Here is a 20,722-nt window from a genome sequence, read left to right as displayed (position 1 = left end):
TCTTTCTCCTGTTCAGCTTGATTTCCATTACCTTATTCTCCAGGTTGCTGATCCGTTCTGCTTCCTGTAGTCTACTATTTATTCTCTCATGTATTTTTAATTTCACTTATTGAATTCTCCTCTCTAATTGGTTCCTTTTTATGTTTTCTCTTTGTTGAGGGTCTCACTGAGGTCCTCCACTCTTTTCTCAAGTCCATTGTTTATATTTATGACCATTACTTTAAATTCTCTATCAGGCACATTATGTCCATTTCATTTAGCTCTCTTGCTGTGATTTTGTCCTGTTATTTCATTTGGGACCTATTCCTCTGTCTCCTCATTTTGTCTAACTCTCTGTGTCTGTTGCTGTGTGTTAGTAAAGTCACCTATGTCTCCTGCTCTTGAAAGTAGTGGCCATATGAAGAAGAGGCCCTATAGTGCCTGGCAGTGCAGTGCCCCCTAGTCACTGGAACCTGGTGCCTCAGGGGTGTCTCCTCTGTGTGCTGTGTGTGTGCCCTACTGTTATGACTAAGCTGAATTAGTCTTCAGTCCAATTGTCCACAGTAGTTCTCTTTGCCTGTTGTGGGCAGTTTGGTCCCTGTGGTATTGGTGGGCCACCTGGGCTGCCTTAGGCTTGAGTTGGGTCAGAGCAGGGTTTGTCAGAACTGGGGTCACACCAGTCTGCAGGGCACTCTCCCTGTGTTGTGCCCTGAGAAGCTTTTGTTGGTTGGCAGGGACTGCAATGAGACCAAATGTCTGGGACCCAAAGTTTTGTGTGTGGTTTTCTTCCTCTCCCTGGGTAGGAGTCACTTTGGACTGGTGCCAGCCCCTCTAGGTGTTGCTTGCACAATGCCATGCTTTAGATGGACTCTTGCTGATGGTAGGTTGGAAGAGTCAGGCTTACAAGACGGTGTGGGGCCAGCTGTGTGGTTTTAGCAAGGTGTGTCCTGGTCTGCTGTGGGAGGGATCTGTAGTTGTTCTGGAGAACTGGTGAGGCCCAGCTGGAGGGGGCAGGCTGGGGAAGAGCACAGGGACTGGGTGTGCTGAGGTGAGTGAGGGAAATAGCACCTGTCAGCAGTTCTGTTCTTAAAGTCTCCTAAAGATCCCTGTCCCTCTAACACATACTCTGAGATTAGTAAACAAATCTTTTTCCCATATACCATAGGTGTTTTTCAAACTTCTGTTTCTATGCTATATATCAGTGGGGCTGTTTGTTATGCTGTCTCTTTAAGGACAGGGATTCAGTTTCCTATTGCCCTCCAGCTCTCCCAGAGGGGAGTCCACTATTTTTAAGCTTCTAATTGTTAAGCCCCACTGACTGTAAGAACTCAAAAAGTTAAGCCCCTCTGGTTTCAAAGCCAAACATAGGGATTCGTCTTCCTGCGTGGGTCCTCTGTGCCTGGGGTGGCTGATGTGAGGTCTGCTCCTCTCTCTTTCTCATGCCTGTGATGTTCCTCCCTCCCATGGACAGTCTTGCCAGTCAATTTGATTTCTGACTATACATTAGCCCTTCCTACCTTTTTCGACGTGGCCTACTTCTCTACATTTAGGTATAGAGAGTCTGTTCTGCCAGTCTTTGGGTTGTTTTCTGGGTTATTTACATGGATGTGGGTGTTATCTAGGTATATCCATAGGATGAGGTAAGCTTAGGATCCTCCTACTCCACCATCTTACTCAGAAGTCAGACTCTAAAATTTTTAAAATATATTTTCAGAAATTAAATAACTTATTTAAAAAACTAGTAATAAAATTCCTGGCAAAGTTCTTTATCTGAAATTTTACTCATCATTACACTTTGGATTTTACAGTAAAATCAAAAGTACTGTTCAGTAATGTATTTATGAGAAATATTTAATTGAAAAACAATAGTTCTTACCAGGGAAATGTTTTATTTATTTTATTACAATTCACAGTTACAGATCATAATGTTCTATCCTAATGAAGATGGTATAGTAACAAATGCATAAGAATACTTGTTCTGATATTCAATTTACTTAAAATCAGTTATTATTCACCTGCATGTTCAGGACAACATGCTGAGCTCTAGAGATGCAAAGATTAAAAAGCTGCTTCTTCACCCTCAAAAGTCCATAGTTTAAAGAGGAAGACAAATACATGACAAAACACATATGCTATGTACAGAGAAGTGATGCATATTTCTTATCCATCTTTAGCCCACTGTCTTTCCTCCAGGCTTGAGACGTTCACTTACATTTACTTTTATCCATTTTCACTTTATATGTTACATATATATGTCAGCCTCTGTAAGTCAGTCAGTATGTGACATAAGTAAAAGCTTATATGCAAATACTCAGGGATTATGTATCAAGTGAAGAAACTCCCTTTACTTTTATTTTTTTATCCAGTAAGAAATTTGACTTTTTCCACTTGAATATTTGGTACATAAATTACACACATGATTATTTGAAGACTAAGCACTGTTTCAAATGCTTTATGTAATATAACTCATTTAAGGACAACCTTATGAACAGGTACTATTATCACTCCATTTTACAGACGAAGACACCAGCACACAGAGGGATTAAGTAATTTGCACATACTCATGCAGTTGGTAACAAGCAGAGAATCCTTGATTTGAACCTGTCTGCCCTTCTCTAATATCTGTCATCCTAACTACCACACATACTACCTTTGTGCCATGCTGGCCTTAACCACTGACCATGCTGATCCTTGTTCCATGTTGTGATTAGAAACTGAAACATAAAACATATCTATACTGAAATTCATATAGCTTTTTATGTTCTTCGGAGTACAAGTTCATCAGAGCTGGATTTTTCTTATTTTATGAATTTGTTTGCTGAATTGAACTTGTGTTTAATCTGTGCATGGTATAATTCAAAGGCCATTTCCCACCCCCACCCCCACCCCCCAAACTTCCTACCCAGAGGGAGGCAATGCATCACAGCACAGTCCCTAAGCGAGGGAGTAGCACAGGCAACCAATCCAGTAGAGCTGGCTGCTACCTAGAAGGGAGGGCATTCTCTGTCTCGAATCCCTTAAGGAGCTAGAGCACAAACCAGGCAGAGAGATGATTGAATGGAAAAACGGCTTAAACACTATAAAAACATTTATATTTTTCTCTTATGAAAAATACACTTTGTACCAAAGAATTAACTATAAGAAAGAATACCACAAATTTAGTGGCACAATTTCTGTCCATCTATGGACCTCTAAAACTAAAGAAGCAGGTTATTTGCTCCCAAAACATGCATACAAGCATAGAGTAACAGTTCTATGGCATATCTGTCAAAAAGGGAGAACATGGAAGAAAAAGCATTCGCCAATCCCAAGAAATTTTGAAATCCAGTCAGGCAAATTCCACTGGGTCTAAAGGTGTGGAAACAATACTCTGTGGCTTAGGTTGTCTTGAACAGGTTGTTAGTAAAAATATGGATATTAACAACTCTGTTTGTGAGGACTCAAGAAAATGAGCGTGGTCAAGAAAATATATCACTGGGGCACCTGGGTGGCTCAGTCGTTAAGCGTCTGCCTTCGGCTCAGGTCATGATCACGGGGTCCTGGGATCGAGCCCCACATCAGGCTCCCTGCTCAGCGGGAAGCCTGCTTCTCCCTCTCCCACTCCCCCTGCTTGTGTTGCCTCTCTTGCTGTGTCTCTCTCTGTCAAATAAATAAATAAAATCTTTAAAAAAAAAATATATATATATATATCACCTTAGAGAATACCTGCATGGTCATAAGCAGACTGTTGGTGGAAACACACATGTGAAAGGGGGTTAAAGTGGGTAAAAGGTAGGTTGATGACAGGTACGGGTGTGGGGTTTAGTTATGAGTTTGAGGTGCTGGTAGAATGTGAGGATGCCCATCAGAAAATAGTCTAACAAAATAGTCTTCAACATCTACCGCCCATAGTATTTTAGTAAATGAGGGCAAAGGAATATAAGATCAAATTCTATACATAAACTTCAGAAGTTGCCCTTCCTGGTTGCAGGAAATAACACTTGTATATTAAGATATTGCATAGCTCAATTCAGTTGAAAACTCAACAGTTATTTTCTCAAAGGCCTATAATGTTGAAAGACTTTTAGCTTGAACCACATAAATGACTGGAAAAACACAATAGGTCTAAACCAAGAGATTTATTTTTGTTTGCCAAACTATTATATTTTCAAATTTTCTAGGGACTAATCTCACCCTACAGTAAAAGCTAGCATTTACAGCTGTTATCATTACATAATTGAAACATAGCAGAATCCAAGGGTTTGCAAGTCTCTTTTTAACAGTGGTACTAACTTATAAATTCAGTAAGAGTGCCGGGTTTAAATGCTGTGCCCAGCAGGAAATCTGGAATAATTGGTCCTGTTCTGTACAGACTTTATGGGAGTCTTTTAATGATTGTTGAACATCTTTGACTAAGCACTAGAGAGGAGAGTTGTCATTCTTCTGCCAACTGCTGCATTGTTCGAGGATTTGCTTCTTTATGTCAGAGATTCTCTCAGAGAGGGGGGCAAATTGGGGTCCTGAGTCATCTCTGTAAGAAACATGGGTTCAGGGGTGCCTGGGTGGCTCAGGTCATGATCCCAGGGTCCTGGGATCGAGTCCCACATCGGGCTCCCTGCTCGGCTGGAAGCCTGCTTCTCGCTCTCCCACTCCCCCTGCTTGTGTTCCTGCTCTCGCTATCTCTCTCTCTGTCAAATAAATAAATAAATAAAATCTTTAAAAAAAAAAAAAAAAACATGGGTTCAGCTAGTGCATGAATTTTATTCATTCTGAGAGAGAGCACGAGCAGGGGGAGGGGCAGACAGAAGGAGAAGCAGACTTCCTGCTGAGCTGGGAGCCCAACACAGGCTGGATCCCAGGACCTGGAGATCATGACCTGAGCTGAAATCAAAAACTAAAAATAATAAAAAATATTTGACAAGAGTCGGATGTTTAACCAACTGAGCCACACAGGCGCCCCTATTTATGAAAATATTAAAAAGCCAACAATGTTATGATTTCACCAACTTTATATTCGTTAAAAGAAAAAAATCAACCTTTAAACACAAAGAAATAGTGTCTATTTGCTATTGTAGTTCTTAGTTCTAAGAAAGCTAAGGGAATTTTAGACTGCAGAATTATTTGTGCTTTTAAAATACAAACTCCAAAAGCAAAGATGGAATTGACAAAATGTACTCTTATGCAAAGAATTGCCCATTTATCACCATTTGGGGAAAATGGGTGTGTGTGTATGTTGTGTTTATTGGTATACCCATAATACACATGGTTGACTCATATACAAAAGGCTAAAATGGAAAAGGTCAAGCTTTGAAAATTATTCCTAGAAAATGGTTTTATCCAGGCAAATTTGTATGTGAGTATCTATATATTTTATATACCATAAGATTGAATATGAACATAAGACTGCTTTTTTTTTCATTTCTGTTCATAGAGGTCTTTTAGTACATTTTTTCTTTAGAACATTCTCAGAAACAATTGAAGTACAAAGCTAAAGCAAGAGTATTTCTATATATAACACACAGTATAGTTAAAATCATCATACCAGCTCTTTTAAAATCTCATTGCTGTGGATAGCTTCCCCTAATTCTTCCATCGTCAATTCTTGTTTGGGTTTTTCAGCACTTTTCCTACACGGCAAATTTTCCTCATGTGCATTTTGAACAGTAGGTCCCTGGGCTAACTGATGAGATGCATTTATAATCACATTGTCTTTAGCTCTTAGGGCGTAGGTTTCCTTGGCTTTTGCTCTTTTTTGGCAGAGCTGGAGGTGAAAAGCATCTTGGAAAGCACGGTGAAAATTCTCATTGAAGAAACCATAAATGATGGGATTGACGCTGCTGTTGCAAAAGGCCAGCCAGTGTGCAAAAGGGTAGATGTAGATGTTGATGACCTGCAGTTCATTTGGAGACAGGTCAGTGTAGTCTGAGAGCATCATCAGTGTCCACAGAGGCAGCCAGGAGAGAATAAAAAGCAGGGCCACGATCAGGAGCATTTTAATGACCTTCTTCTTCTTCGACACCATGTGCCACTGTTCCTGGTTCCGTTTGTCTGTGTGGGGCGCCGTCATCTTGAAGAGTGAAATTCCAATCCTTCCATACATGATGACAATGAGGGACAGGGGAACCAGGTAGATGTTGGCAAACAGCACAGTGGTGTAGATCTTCCTCATTTCCTGATTTGGCCAGTCTTCCCGGCACCAGTAGACTGGACTGGTTTTATTCTGGGAGTTGAGTCTCACTTGGTAAAATTTTTCTTCTTGTACATGTAACATTATTGCAGATGGGGACATAATGGCAATGGCCAGGACCCAAATGATCACAATAATGACAAATGCTGTCTTGATAGTGAGCTTTGGTTTAAAAGGGTAGACAATGCACCGGAACCTGTAGTTAAAGGCAAGTATCAGTGGAGCACTGCCTTATACCTTCTGACCAAGTTGTGAATTAAATTTAATTCTCCCACTCATGTTCCCCTCAAAAACAAAGTTACCATTAGCAATAGAGAAGCATGCATTGATATTTTTTGTGAGTGATACAAATTTCAACTCAAAATATGAATAAGTTGAGTGTCAGACACTATATTAGTCACTATTAATAATAGGTGACTGTGGTAACTAGCAGATATTGAACATGAATATTTAGTATTCTGTTCCAGACTCTTTTTAAACTTCCCCACTTAAAAGATGGCAAAATAGGCTTAGAAAAAGTAAAAAAATCTTGCCCACAACTACACATAAGTCCATATTGTTAAACTCTCCTTCATGACCTTCTGTGCTTTGTGCTTGGCCAAATGAACATTAGCAAGCATGACATAAATAGAAGCCTGAGTGATGACACAGAGGCACCCAACCAAACCATAGAATCATGACAAATGTTTAAGCATTTTTGTTTCAGGCCACTAAGTGTTTTGGTGCTTGATTCACAGCTATAACAGTCTGAGAGTTTCCATTACGAGTTCTGATTACATGCCTTCCAGAAGTTCTATGTCCTCTGATGAGCATGGAAATTCAATGTCAGTACCTAGCATAACCCTGATTTCATTTAACTGCAATTTTGCTACTGCGAGTCTCGGCATTATTCATACTCACTATGATAGTTATAATCATACCATATACATCTATATAATACTATATTTTTCAAAGTACTATCACCTATTTAATCTTTCATTTTTGTAATGACTCTGTAAAGTGGAAATATGAAAATTATTACTTTCCAGATCTGCAGATAAGAAAACAAAGCTTTTAGTGGCTCAGCAGCAACTCCATATTAATTTATCTGACATCTCTTCATATACTAATTAACTTGAACATTGCTTGCTCTGTTGTCCTTTATTTCACGTGTAAAGTCTGCTGTCTTAACCTCCAAATTTTCTTTTAGTCTTCTAATTAATGAGTCTCCCCATCTACTCATCCTTAAATTATGGGTAACTTCATAGGCACAATTCTAGGTATCTTGTTCTTTTTGTAAACCAACTATTGGGGCTTCATATATTTTTTCGTTTATTCAACAAATAGACAAAGATGAACATGAAGAAAATGCTCTCTGCCAGGAAATAGTCAATGAAAATATTGTGTAATTATGCTAAAATCATGCTAGAGTTTAGACTTGGCCATTGCATTAGTCAGGGTTCTCTAGGGGAACAGAGCCAACAGTATGTATAAATATATAGAAAGATATTTATTTTAAGGGATTGGCTCATGCGGTTATGGAAGTTGAGAAGTCCCAAGATCTGCAGTTGGGGCAAAATGGAGACACAGGAGAGCCAATGGTATAGTTCCAGTTCATATCCAAAGGCTTGAGAACAGGACAGCCATGGATATGTTACACTCTAAAAGCCATCAGGCTCAAACCCCAGAAGAGCTAATGTAGTTCTAGTCAGAAGACAGAAAAAGAAAGACTGAGGCCTCAGCTCAAAAAGTCAGGCAGGAGGAATACTCTCTTACTTGCAGGAAGGTCAGCCTTTCTGTTTGTTTGTATTTGGGCCTTCAGCTGATTGAATAAGGGCCACCCAGATTAGGGAGCTCAATCTTTTACTCAGCCTATTGATTCAAATGTTAGTCCAACCAGACACACCCAGAATAATGTTTGACCAAATATCTGGGCTCCCCGTGACACAGTCAAATAAAATTAATCATGACAACCGGTTAGGGAAAAAAAAAAATCTCAGTATTCTAGCTCAAGCAATGGGGGATAGTGCCTTGTTCAGGACCAGTGAGCACCCAGAACTGATGGGATTTAAAGAGTGACTAGAAAGAAGTTGGAGAGAAAAGGAAGGTTCAAGGATAAATCTCAAGATTTTCACTTAGATTGGATATGTGATCCTGCCATTCCCTGACTGGGGAAAATGAGAAAAAGAGCTTTTCGTTTAGTTTTTTTTGTGGAGGACTGGTAGTGAAGAAAGTTCAATTCTGGGTCTGTTTAGAGGTGGTTGTTGTTGGATGTTCAGGTGAAATTATTCAGAAACATAAATATGAAATTTAGGAGAAAGACTTAATCTAGAGAAATAGGTTTGGGAGATTTTTTTTGTAGAAGAGACCCTGAAAAAGGCATTTGGGTGCCAGTAGTTGAGAGATGAAGGTGCGGTGGTTTTAAAACAGGTCTAAATTCTTGAACATGCCTTCCAAAGTCCATTGAATGGACTTTGTGACTCACTTCTAATGAATAGGATGCAGAAGGGACACTGCATGACTTTCACTGGCATGTTCTCTTAGGACACACATGCCTTGGACTGATAGAAGTTCAGCTACCTTGAACCTGCCATGCAGTGGAGCCCATGTAGGGCTTGAAAAGCCCCAGTTCTATCTCCTAGCTGTTCAAGTCTTCCCAGTCTGGGCACCAACATAAGGGAAAGGCTGCATTCCTGGCCCTAGAACTCCCTCTCTGATGCCAAGTGGAGCAGAGACAAGGTATATGTTTCCAATCAGTGAAGCTTCCCTCATCATAAATTCATGAGCATCATGAGCCACTAAGTGGTTTGTCTTGGGAGGTGACTTGTTATATTGCAATAGATAACTGAAACTATAGAGAAATGATACATGGATGGGAAGGCAGAGAGCAAAGGGTATGTCACGGCAGGGGAACCATGGTTTCATCACTTTTTAAAAGACCTAAAATGTGAGAGATACAGATGAAATTTTTTGGTAGCTCTATTCAATCCTAATCCTATTCCATCCTGTCGATGTTTTTATGCTTTGACAGTATTAGTCTGCATTTAGAACATTTTAAATTCTATATTATGGCACCATATTATATGTATCATTTTATAGCTTTGAGATTGTATGCTTTTGAGATTTATGCATTTTGATATACATTGACCTAGTTAATTGATTTTAGCCAGCATACAGTTATCCATTGAATATACTTATTGTTTTAACCTTTTTAAAATGAAATCTCTGTAACAGTGAAAGAGTAACTTAGGGATATTTAATACTAAATGCAATGTGAAAGTAAACCTGATAAGCTCAAGATTCAAGTAGAAAATGCAAAGGATATTTTTTTATTCATGGTAGAGATAAATAATTGTAATAGTATTACAAACATTCATAACAAAATAATTTAGTAGTAGCATTATTTACTAGTATAAATTAGTATGCAAAAAAGTAGTAGTAACAGGATGTAGTAAATTTGGAAATAGCTCCCAAATTTTAATGTAAAAAGCTATCTTTGGCATTTCTTGGTTAGCATATATTGTAAATTCTATTCTCTCTACATGGAAACCAAAAAGCTAGATCTATAAGATAGGGTCTTAGATTTATATTGAAAATAGAATCTACCAAGTTGTTTTTTGATGTCAACAATTTTGGGGGTCATTGTTCAGTTTCCCTCTCAAATCTCTCTCAATTGCCATTGCCTTACATCCTCTCCCATCTTGGTTGTTACAAAAGTTTAACTGTTCTTCCTTTCTCCAATCTTACATAACTCCAAACCCTTTCTGTTTTTCTAAAATGAAAATCTAGTCATTATTCCCCTGTATAAAAGACTTCAGTAGCTCCCTGCTGTCTTCAGGACAAATGGAAGACAGGCCCATGGAAAACCTACGTGTGGTCACACCTAATCCGCCATTCCACCCTCCCATGTTCTAGCTGGCCTGCCTCTCTGCACTTTTCTTGATAAATATCCTCCTATTTCAAGTGCCCTATATATATATATCCCTTTCTTTCTTTTTATTTGACAGAGAGAGAGAGACACAGCCAGAGAGGGAACACAAGCAGGGGGAGTGGGAGAGGGAGAAGCAGGCTTCCTGCCGAGCAGGGAGCCTGATGAGGGGTATATATCCCTGTCTTAAGAGATGCTCTTTCCTCTGTTTCTTCTCAAGGTTAATTTCTAAATCTTGAGGGATCAGGATGTGAACCCAACACTCTCTGTCCTGAGAGGTAACTTGATCACTTTCTCCTTTGTACAGTTGTTATGTTAGAGAGTATTATTAAGTATTTGTTAATGTGTCTGTCTCTTTAGGCAGCACTTTGTCTAATTTGTTTTAAGATTTTATTTATCCATTTGAGGAACAGAGAGCCCGACCTGGGGCTCAATCCTAGGACCTGGAGATTGTGACCTGAGCTGAAGGCAGACACCTAACATCTGAGTCACCCAGGTGCCCCTGTCTGATATGTTTTAGATGATATACAGCCCAGGACAGGCACACCTCAACACTATGTGTAAATGAATGTATTAGTACATTTTCTCTTAAAATCTGGATAAAATTTCAGATTTATTTCACCACATTTTCCACCATTAGAAAAGTGAAGGTTCTAGTGAAAAACAGTATAACTATGATGTTATGGATTTTATGTTTGTGTCCCCCCAAAATTCATACCTTGAATAAGGGTTAGGGTTTCAAATGGTAGATGGAGGTAATTCGGTTCAGATGAGATCAAAAGGGTGGTGTCCCCATGATGGGATTAGTGTAAAAAGAGGAGACTAGAGCTCCTGGTTCCACAGAGAGGATGGCCTTTTGCAAACCAGGAAAAGGTCTCTCACCAGACACAGAAGCTCCTGGCATCCTGACCTTGGACTGCCCAGCCTCCAGAACTGTGAGAAATAAATTTCTGTTGTTTCAGACACATACTCTATGGCATCTTGTGACAGCAGCCCAAACTAAGACACATGTCATCCTAATTATTTAATTTAAAAAATGGAAATTTTAATAGTTTTATTTTATTACTGAACCTTTAGCAGATATATGCCATGCTCTTAAAAGAGTAGATATTATAATATTGGGCAGGTATAACTGAATTTAGTAGGTTATACGTTTTTCACTAGATTCAGATTTTGGTGCTGACTTACCTATCCACAGCTATCGCAACTAAAGTAAAGACTGAAGCCGCAACTGATATTCCCTGGATGAATCCACTGATCTTGCACATTGTGCTTCCAAAGGGCCATCCTGAAAGGGATGTGAAACAGTCTTTGAATAGATCATATATATTTTTTAAAATATGAACAGAAAAGCATGAAATCAAAACTGATGCAACTATTTCCTAAATGACATCCAGGGAACATTGTTTTCCATTATTTTCATTAATATCTCCAGAGCTGTTTTTAGTATACCACTAATAATGTCAGAACTTAATTATAACTTTAATATACTACTACTAGTGTCAGTTACAACTTCTAGGCACTGTAGTAAGTGCTTTGTACCTATTAACTTATCTAATTCCCCAAACAGGCTTTCGAAGGCTTTATTCTCCTCCTCATGATATAGAATAGGTAATAAATACACAAATATCACATACCTTGCCACTGTTAGTTAGCATACTTAGGATTTCAACCCCAGCTGTATGGTTCCAGAGCCTAAACCATTAACCCTTATTCAGTAAAGCCCTTTAAATGAATAAGACAGGCAGAATATTGGTTTTATAATTTGGAAATATACCCCATAAATTATGAGGAACAGGAGGTACATGTAGAATAAATATTTATTCATATATAATATAGAGTGAATGTTTGTACCCCCTCCCCATTCAAATGCATATATTGAAGCCTTAGTGTATTTGGAGGAGGGGCCTCTGGAAAATAGATAGTACCACAAGGGTGGTACCCACATGATGGGATTAGTGCCATTAGAAGAAGAGAGCTTTCCTTTCCATGAACATGCACTGAGGAAAGTCCATGCGAGCACACAGCAAGAAGGTGGCTGTCTACAAACCAAAAAAAAGGACCCTCACCAACCACCTGACCATGTATCACCCTGATCTCCGACTTCTAGCCTCTGAAATAGACTAGGTGGCTTAAACAACAGACATTTATTTTCTATGGTATTTTGTTATAGCAGCCTAAAACATACTTTGAGAAGCAAGAGCACTTTACAAAAGTAGTCTATTTGAATTACTTTCTTATCAAACCTCATTTACTGAAATGTTTGTTTATAAAGGAAATAACCACCCATCTGCTATTACAGGAAAGTAAGCAACTATTCTAGTTTCCTAAAAGATAAGGCAACATTCATTTTTTTTTTTAAAAGATCATGCAATTTATTTTTACCTCTTTTTTTTAGATTTTATTTATTTATTTGACAGAGAGAGTGGCAGACAGAGGGAGAGTGAGAAGCAGGCTCCCCACTGAGCAGGAAGCCCGACGTGGGGCTAGGTCCTAGGACTCTGGGATCATGACCTGAGCCGAAGGCAGACGCTTAACCAACTGAGCCACTCAGGCACCCCAATTTTACCTAATTTAAAATATTCCCCCCAAATCTAAATAATCCAAGCATATCTAAAAGAAAATATTTTGTCATCTATCCAGACCATCTTAAAATAGATGCTTGAGTGACTCTACTGAATAGAAACCAAGAGAGAGCATGTTTTTCCAGTCCTAAAATTATTGGGCTGTTACAATATTAAACAAAAAAAGCAAAAAGGAGTGTGAATAGCCTTTGGTCAAAAAAAAAAAAAGGGGGGGGGGCGCCTGGGTGGCTCAGGTCATGATCCTGGAGTCCCTGGATCAAGTCCCGCATCGGGCTCCTGCTCGGCAGGGAGTCTGCTTCTCCCTCTGACCCTACCCCCTCTCATGTGCTCTCTCTCATTCTCTCTCTCAAATAAATAAAATCTTTAAAAAAAAAAATAAGCATATGATTTATCTTACCTCCCTCACTAAATTCCACTAAAATGAAAGCACTAGGGAAAAGAAAACTCAACTGGAAAAAATGTGAAGCTGGGAAAATAACACAATGGGCTGAATTATGAATAAATGTAACCAGATGCCACTTGCTTTTCCCCTGGCCAGCAGAAGGATGGAAGTTATTCTGAGGAGGTGGAAGCAAAGGGGCTCTAGACTCTGACTCACCAGGTACAGGTGGGGTGGGTACCACAATGATGCAGAAGGATTAAGTAAAAATATATGCTCTGCACTCAGTTCTGTTGCCCAGGGACCCACTGAGCTCTGGAATTCAGCCAGTATTATGATTCCTCTGGCAATAGATCAGAGAATTTCCTTCTGGGGAATGTGATCCTTCCAAGAACACTAATGTGCAGATTTTGACAGTCATGGATTTCCCAATGAATGTGAGAGTGGGCCGAACCTCAAACCTGAGGCACGCAGAGGTCCAAGACAGCCACACTGTGTCTCACTTTGAAACACAAGCAGCTAAGTAGCAATTGACATAAGGGAAACCTCAAATATAGAAGTGACTATAACAAATAGGAAAAATCAAGTAGATGAAAATAGTCAGATGTATCAAGGAGAAAGGACACAAAATTACAAATGAGAAAAAAAGAAAACAACCAACACCACAGAAATACAAAACAGTTATGAGAATATACAACCTAGAAGAAATGGATAAATTCCTAGAAACATATAACCTACCAAAACTGAAACAGGGAGAAATAGAAAATTTGAACAGACCAATTACACAACAAAGAAATTGAATCAGTAATCACAAATTCCTGACAAAAGTCCAGGACCAGATGGCTTCAAGATGAAGAGTTAATACCTATTCTCCTCAAACCATTCAAAATTTCCAAATTCATTGTATGGGGCCAGCATTACCCTAATACCAAAACCCGATAAAGACACCATGAAAACGGGAACTATAAGCCAGTATCTCTGATAAGCACAGATGCAAAAATCGTCAACAAAATACTAGCAAAATCCTACAATACGTTAAAAAAAATTATTCACCACAACCAAGTGGGATTTATTCCTGGGCTGCAAGGGTGGTTCAATATTCACAAATCAATTAACATGATATATCAGTAAGAGAAAGGGTAAAAACCATATGATCATTTCAATAACGGCAGAAAAAGCATTTGACAAGATTCAATATCCATTCATGATAAAAACCCTTCAGGAAAGTAGGTTTGGAGGGAACATACCTCAACATAATAAAGGCCGTATATGGAAAGCTCACAGCTAACATCATCCTTAATGAGGAAAAACTGAGAGCTCTTCTCCTAAGATCAGGAATAAGAGAAGGATGTCCACTCTCACCACTTTTTTTTCAACATAGTACCATAAGTCCTAAGCACAGCAATCAGACAAGAAAAAGAAGTAAAAGGCATCCAAATCAGTAAGGAAAAAGTAAAACTTTCACTATTTGCAGATGACCTGATACTCTATACTGAAAATCTGAAAGACTATGCCAAAAAACTGCTAGAACTGATACACGAATTCAGTAAAGGATACAAAATCAATGTACAGAAATCTGTTGCATTTCTATATACTAGTAATGAAGCAGCAGAAAGAGAAATTAAGAAAACAATCCCATTTAAAATTGCACCACAAATAATAAGATACCTAGGAAGAAACCTAACCAAAGAGGTGAAAGACCTATACTCTGAAAACCATAAAACAGATGAAAGACATTATACTTCCAATGCCTATCAAAATACAAACATCATTTTTCACAGAACTAGAACAAACAATCCTAAAATTTATATGGAACCACAAAAGACCCCAAATAACCAAAGCAATCTTGAAAAAGAAAAGCAAAGCTGGAGGCATCACAATTCTGGACTTCAAGTTATATTACAAAGCTGTAGTAATCAAAACAGTATTGTACTGGCAGAAAATTAGACACATAGATCAATGAAACAAAATAGAAAACCCAAAAATAAACCCACAATTATATAGCCAGTTAATCTTCAGCAAAGCAGGAAAGAATATCCAATGGGAAAAAGACAGTCTCTTCAACAAATAGTGTTGGGAAAACTGGACCACTTTCTTATACCATACACAAAAATAAACTTGAAATGTATTAAAGACTTGAAACCATAAAAATCCTAGAAGAGAACACAGGCAGTAACTTCTCTGACATCATAGCAACTTTTTTTCTAGATATGTCTCCTGAGGCAAAGAAAACACAAAAATGAACTATTGGGACTTTATCAAAATAGAAAGCTTTGGCACAGTGAAGGAAACAATCAACAAAACTAAAAGGCAACCTCTGTGATGGGAGAAGATAAACAGCTCAACACCCCCAAACCAAATAACCCCATTAAAAAATGGGCAGAAGACATGAACAGGCATTTCTCCAATGACAACATACAGGAGGCCAATAGGCACATGAAAAGATGCTCATCAGCACTTACCATCAGGGAAACAGCTCAGGTGTCCATTGACTGATGAATGGATAAACAAGATGTGGTATATAGACAGATATAAAGAAGATGTGTGTGTGTGTGTGTGTGTGTATATATATATATATGCAATGATATGTATATGCAATGTGGTATGTATATGTGTATATATATGTGTGTGTGTACAAGCAAAGTGGTGTTTGTGTGTGTGTGTAGATATATATATATATATATATATATATATATACACACACAATAGCCATTGCATGCAATGGAATATTATTGAGCCACACACACAAAAAAATGAAATCTTGCCATTTGCAACTACATGGGTGGACCTAGAGAGTATCATGCTAGGCGAAGTAAGCCTGTCAGAAAAAGACAAATACCATATGATTTCATTCCTATGCGGAATTTAAGAAACAAAACAAACTAGCATAGGGAGAAAGACAAACCAAGCAACAGGGTCTTAACTATAGAGAACAAACTGATGGTCATCAGAGGGGAGGTGGGTGGGGGGATGAGTTAAGTAAGCGATGGGGATTGAGGAGTGCACTTGGCATGATAAGCACCAGGTAATGTGTGTAATTTTTGAATCATTATATTGTACACCTGAAAGTAATAGAACACTTAACTGGAATTAAAATAAAAACAAAAAAATAAACCTCAGATACAACAAATTTTGTCCATGAAATGTGCATGACAGTATAAGAAACATGCAGAAAATAAAAATAGTTCAAAGAATTTAAAATATGACAAATGTAGAACTCAATATGTCTAGAAGAGAAAATTGAGAAAATCTTTGAAAATGGAATGAGGAACAGAAAATGAAAAAGATTAAAAAAAATGGCAAGCCATTATTCCTATTATCTAATAGGAATTGAAAAAAGTAAAATGGAAGAGAATTATACAAGAAAATTCCCCAGGATTAAGAAGCATTCTGTTTTGATTGAAAGGACCTGGTTTGTCTCCAACACAATAAATGAAAAATAACAAGATTTTTCCAAGGCATAATTGCCTGAAATTCAGAACACTAAAGCTAAAGAGAAGTTCTAGGAGTTTTCAGGAGAAAAAACAAAATGCAAATCAGGATAAAAGAAGCAAGAGTGTAAAGTCATTTAGATTTTTTAGCAGTAATATCAGTCTCAGAGTAACAATAGAGACATCTCTGTTAAAATGTCCAGCCTTGAATACTTTATACAGCTAACTATAATCAAATATGAGGGCAGAATAACGATAATTACAGACAAACCAGATCTCAATTTTTTTTTTTTTTTAAATCTTAATGCACACTTTCTCAGGAAAGTGATAGACAAATAAACCAAGAAAGAAGACATGGCTCCAGAAAACAGGGGATTGAGCACTAAGAGAGGTGAAGAGAATTGTTAGGTTCTCAGTGAAGGGACATCCCAGAGCAGTAGCTGCTGAGCTCCATGCCTGCAGAGCAAGATGTCTGAATAGGGACCGAAGGGTAGAGAGCAGGGGGTGGGTGGGAGGGGGGGGGCAGGGAATGTCTAGAAAAAAGATGCAATTCACATGTTGCCTGATATGTTTGAAGGTATTTACAAGAAATTAACACTCCTGGAAGAGAATTTGAGAATATATTACTTATACGTACATACCCCAAACTAAGTAAATCAAAACATGATGCCCTTATTAAATCCAAGAAAACATTTTATAAGAAAGAAATTGATGTCCTAGCACTCAACATGCCTCAGCAGGGCTAAGCTACATGAAACAATAGGAATGTATTCTCTGCGTACTGACTTAACAAAATATTATAATTACATTGGGAAAGAGTGTGAATGTGTATTTGTATGTCTATATAAATGCATCTGATTGCATTTGTACATGATTCCAGCCAGTCCTGCTTTCCCAGCTTCACACTCGGCAGTATCTGACAGTTTCTATGGATTTATGTTCTTTTGCTCTATGTCATTTCAGTGGAGTCTGGTGAGGGACACTACCTCTTGTGGTAGGAGAGGATTAAGACAACTAAAGTACATCTCCCACAGTGTGAAGATAATACATAATAATGGAAACAGGTTGCTTAGAAATAGGAGAGTAACTACGGAAAATAAAGGCAACATGCTGAATGTGGCTGCCTCCCATGAATGGGAATCAGGGGTAAGGAAGGGTAATAATGTGTATGGAAAAGTTGAGATAATAATTTCATTATAAATACTTATAGGAGGGAGATACTGAGAGCATTTCTTACTGGCAAAATAAGTTTCTTGAGAGCAATAACAATAATTTAAATCAATTCTTTCATTCTTTTTGCCTAGCACAGTATCTTAAAAATGTACATCCTTTGTTTTTAAAATGTACATTCTTGATAAATATTTTTTTAATGCTAGACCTCACAAAAATGCAGAATCTATGAGTACAGATGCTAAAAGAGGCACTCTTAAACTCTCCTGGCTCCCACTCCAGAGAAAGGAAGGAAACAGAAGTTAACTCTAAAGAGAAACCTCTTATTCTTCAGTAAACTGATAATGCTATGAAAGGCTAAGAACTATAATAGGGCTCATGGCTGCTCTAAATATTTTTGATATGCAACTATGGTATCATTTGAAATTTTTTTAAATTCAATTTAATTAAATATACTGTATTATTATCTTCAGAGGTAGAATTCAGTGATTCATCAGTTGCATACAACACCCAGTGCTCCTTACTTCAAGTGCCCTCCTGAATGCCCATCACCCAGTTACCCCATCCCCCCACCCACCTTCCATCATTTTTTTTTCTTATACAGATTTGGAATATGAATATCTTGAATACTGTTCATTAATTAATACAACAAATACTTGTTAAGCAGGTACTATGCACCAAAATGGCTCTGGGAGCTGGAGATACAGTGCCCCTGCACTTCCAGGGTATATAATGTAGTACTAGAGAAGTAGTCATACAGGCCAGAAGTACTCTAGGGTAGTACTCTAACCACTACTACAATGTGAAGTTATTTGTGTTGCATATGTACATTATCACTGATGAGCTACCACTTTTTGAGAAATCACTGGGACTGCTTCTCCCTCTTCCCTCAAAAACTATTGGAAATCTTTCTAGCTAACCACAAGAGGGCCTCAGTATCTGCCTGTTAAATTGAAGACATTGGATCCGTTGAAACCAGACTTAACACTTCCTTGAACTTTATAGTACATACTATTACCAATAATATTTCTACCACATTATAGGTGCCCTGAACTATATCAAGCAAATTCAAAGTCTTTAGTAAGAAAAGTTAGATCTCATTTTCTGATGACCTTCAGTGAATACTCTAAAAATGAGTTTCTACTCTTCATCTCTGTCACCTGCTTTGTTTTTTATCCCTAATTCTTATTAACCTCTAACTACTTATATCTATTTGTTCATTTTCTTTCTCCTCCTTTAGAATGTAGACTCTATGAGGGCAGGTACCTGGAGCAATTCTTGGAACTCCATAAATATTTGCAAATGAATGGATGGCCCTGCTATAGGTGCAGGGATAGGGGACAGAGGTTTCCTGCTATCATCTTGCACTGTACACAAGTCAACGTACCTGCTATGATATTGTCCAGCAGCGTGATAGGCATACAAAATATGCCAACCAGTAAATCACTTATTGCCAGGTTCAAGATAAAGAGATTAGTGACTGTATGCATATGTTTGTTCCTCATTACAGTAAAGCAAACCACTGTATTTCCCACCATGCACAGGAAGAAGATCAGAAAGTAGGAAATAATGAAGATTGCTGCCACTTGAGGCTGGTGAAGATAGTAGTTCACATAGGTGATATTGATATCTGAGTATAGGTGATACTTTGTGTCATTGACACTCCAAATGTCATGCCAGTTTTCTGAAGAGTTTGAGTCCCATCTCTCACTCATGATGGATCTGAACAAAGGAGAGGTAGAAAAGAAAAAGCATAATTAGAAGCTGGTAGAACATAAGTTCTGTACCCAAGTTTAAAAAGAACACTTTTAAAATGCTAGGGGATTTTGATGGTCCTTCTATAATAATCCATTAATTTTGCATGGAACAGAGTTATAAATAAAGTATTCAAATTATTAGGATTTTAACCAAGAAGATTTGAAATTTCCACTTTGTTTCATAAGTAACAATTAGTATTATTTATGTCCTCAATATGCTCTATATTTCACTTTATTACACCTCCTATCCATTTGCAAAGTTTCAAGGGAAACTCTGAGACCTTTTAAAACTCCCTTTCTCCTGTCTCCAGGTATCATAACCTGTCAAAACCTACTTGTTCCTTTAAGGCTAAGTTACAGGTTTTTAGCTTTCCTGGCAATTTAAACAAGATGATGTATCTACATCTTCAAAACTGTCTTTGAAATAAGCTTCTTACAGATTCCTTATTCTGCTTTGAGTCAGTTAATTGAATATTCTTTTTATTTTTTTTTAAAGACTTTATTTATTTATCTGAGAGAGAATGGGAGACAGAAAGCATGAGAGGGGGAGGATCAGAGGGAGAAGCAGACTCCCCACCGAGCAGGGAGCCCAATGTGGGACTCGATCCTGGGACTCCAGGATCATGACCTGAGCCGAAGGCAGTTGCTTAACCAAGTGAGCCACCCAGGCACCCCTTGAATATTCTTTTTATATATGCATGGATAGCCACTACACTATGAATTTCTTAAAATAAGTTCACACTTGCCTTGGTTTCACTTTACATAATTCCATTCACATAGAATGTATTCAATAAATATTTTTATTTAGAATCTATATATCTTCACCTAGACATTGCAGTCACCCTTGTGTGTCATAGGTCCTCAAGAACATGCCCAGGTTTGATGATTTACTGGAAGGATTCAGAGGACTTAGCATATAGTGTATTCACAGCTAATATTATAGCAAGAATCCTTCCAGTAAATCACCAAACCTGGGCATGACATATCAGATAAAGAGCTAGTATCCAAAATCTATAAAGAACTTATCAAACTCAACACCCAAAGAACAAATAAGCCAATCAAGAAATGGGCAGAAGACATGAACAGATATTTTTCTAAAGAAGACATCCAAATGGCCAACAGATGCATGAAAAAGTGCTCAACATCACTCGGCATCAGGGAAATCCAAATCAAAACCTCAATGAGATACCACCTCACACGAGTCAGAATGGCTAAAATTAACAAGTCAGAAAACGACAGATGTTGGCGGGGATGCAGAGAAAGGGGAACCCTCCTACGCTGTTGGTGGGAATACAAGCTGGTGGAGCCACTCTGGAAAACAGTATGGAGGTTCCTCAAAAAGTTGAAA

At 38.1% G+C, this 20,722-nt stretch overlaps 1 protein-coding gene across 1 annotated transcript; it reads right to left on the bottom strand.

The window, feature by feature from the left end:
* Window positions 1-5,494: 5,494 nt before the first annotated feature.
* NPFFR2 (neuropeptide FF receptor 2) lies at window positions 5,495-19,332 on the bottom strand. Its single transcript, XM_045881782.1, has 3 exons — window positions 19,005-19,332; window positions 11,241-11,340; window positions 5,495-6,341 (listed from the first exon to the last, which is right to left on the bottom strand). The coding sequence occupies exons 1-3, from the start codon at window positions 19,330-19,332 to the stop codon at window positions 5,495-5,497; spliced, it is 1,275 nt and encodes a 424-aa protein (XP_045737738.1).
* Between the last annotated feature and the right edge of the window lie 1,390 nt (window positions 19,333-20,722).

The sequence above is a fragment of the Mirounga angustirostris genome, unplaced genomic scaffold (genome assembly GCF_029215605.1).
Source record: "Mirounga angustirostris isolate CCGP_5_RB_7025 unplaced genomic scaffold, mMirAng1.0.hap1 SCAF_2, whole genome shotgun sequence".
Taxonomy (NCBI): Eukaryota; Metazoa; Chordata; class Mammalia; order Carnivora; family Phocidae; genus Mirounga; species Mirounga angustirostris.
Note: the sequence above shows the minus strand (reverse complement) of the source record. Positions and strands in the feature narration are given on the sequence as shown.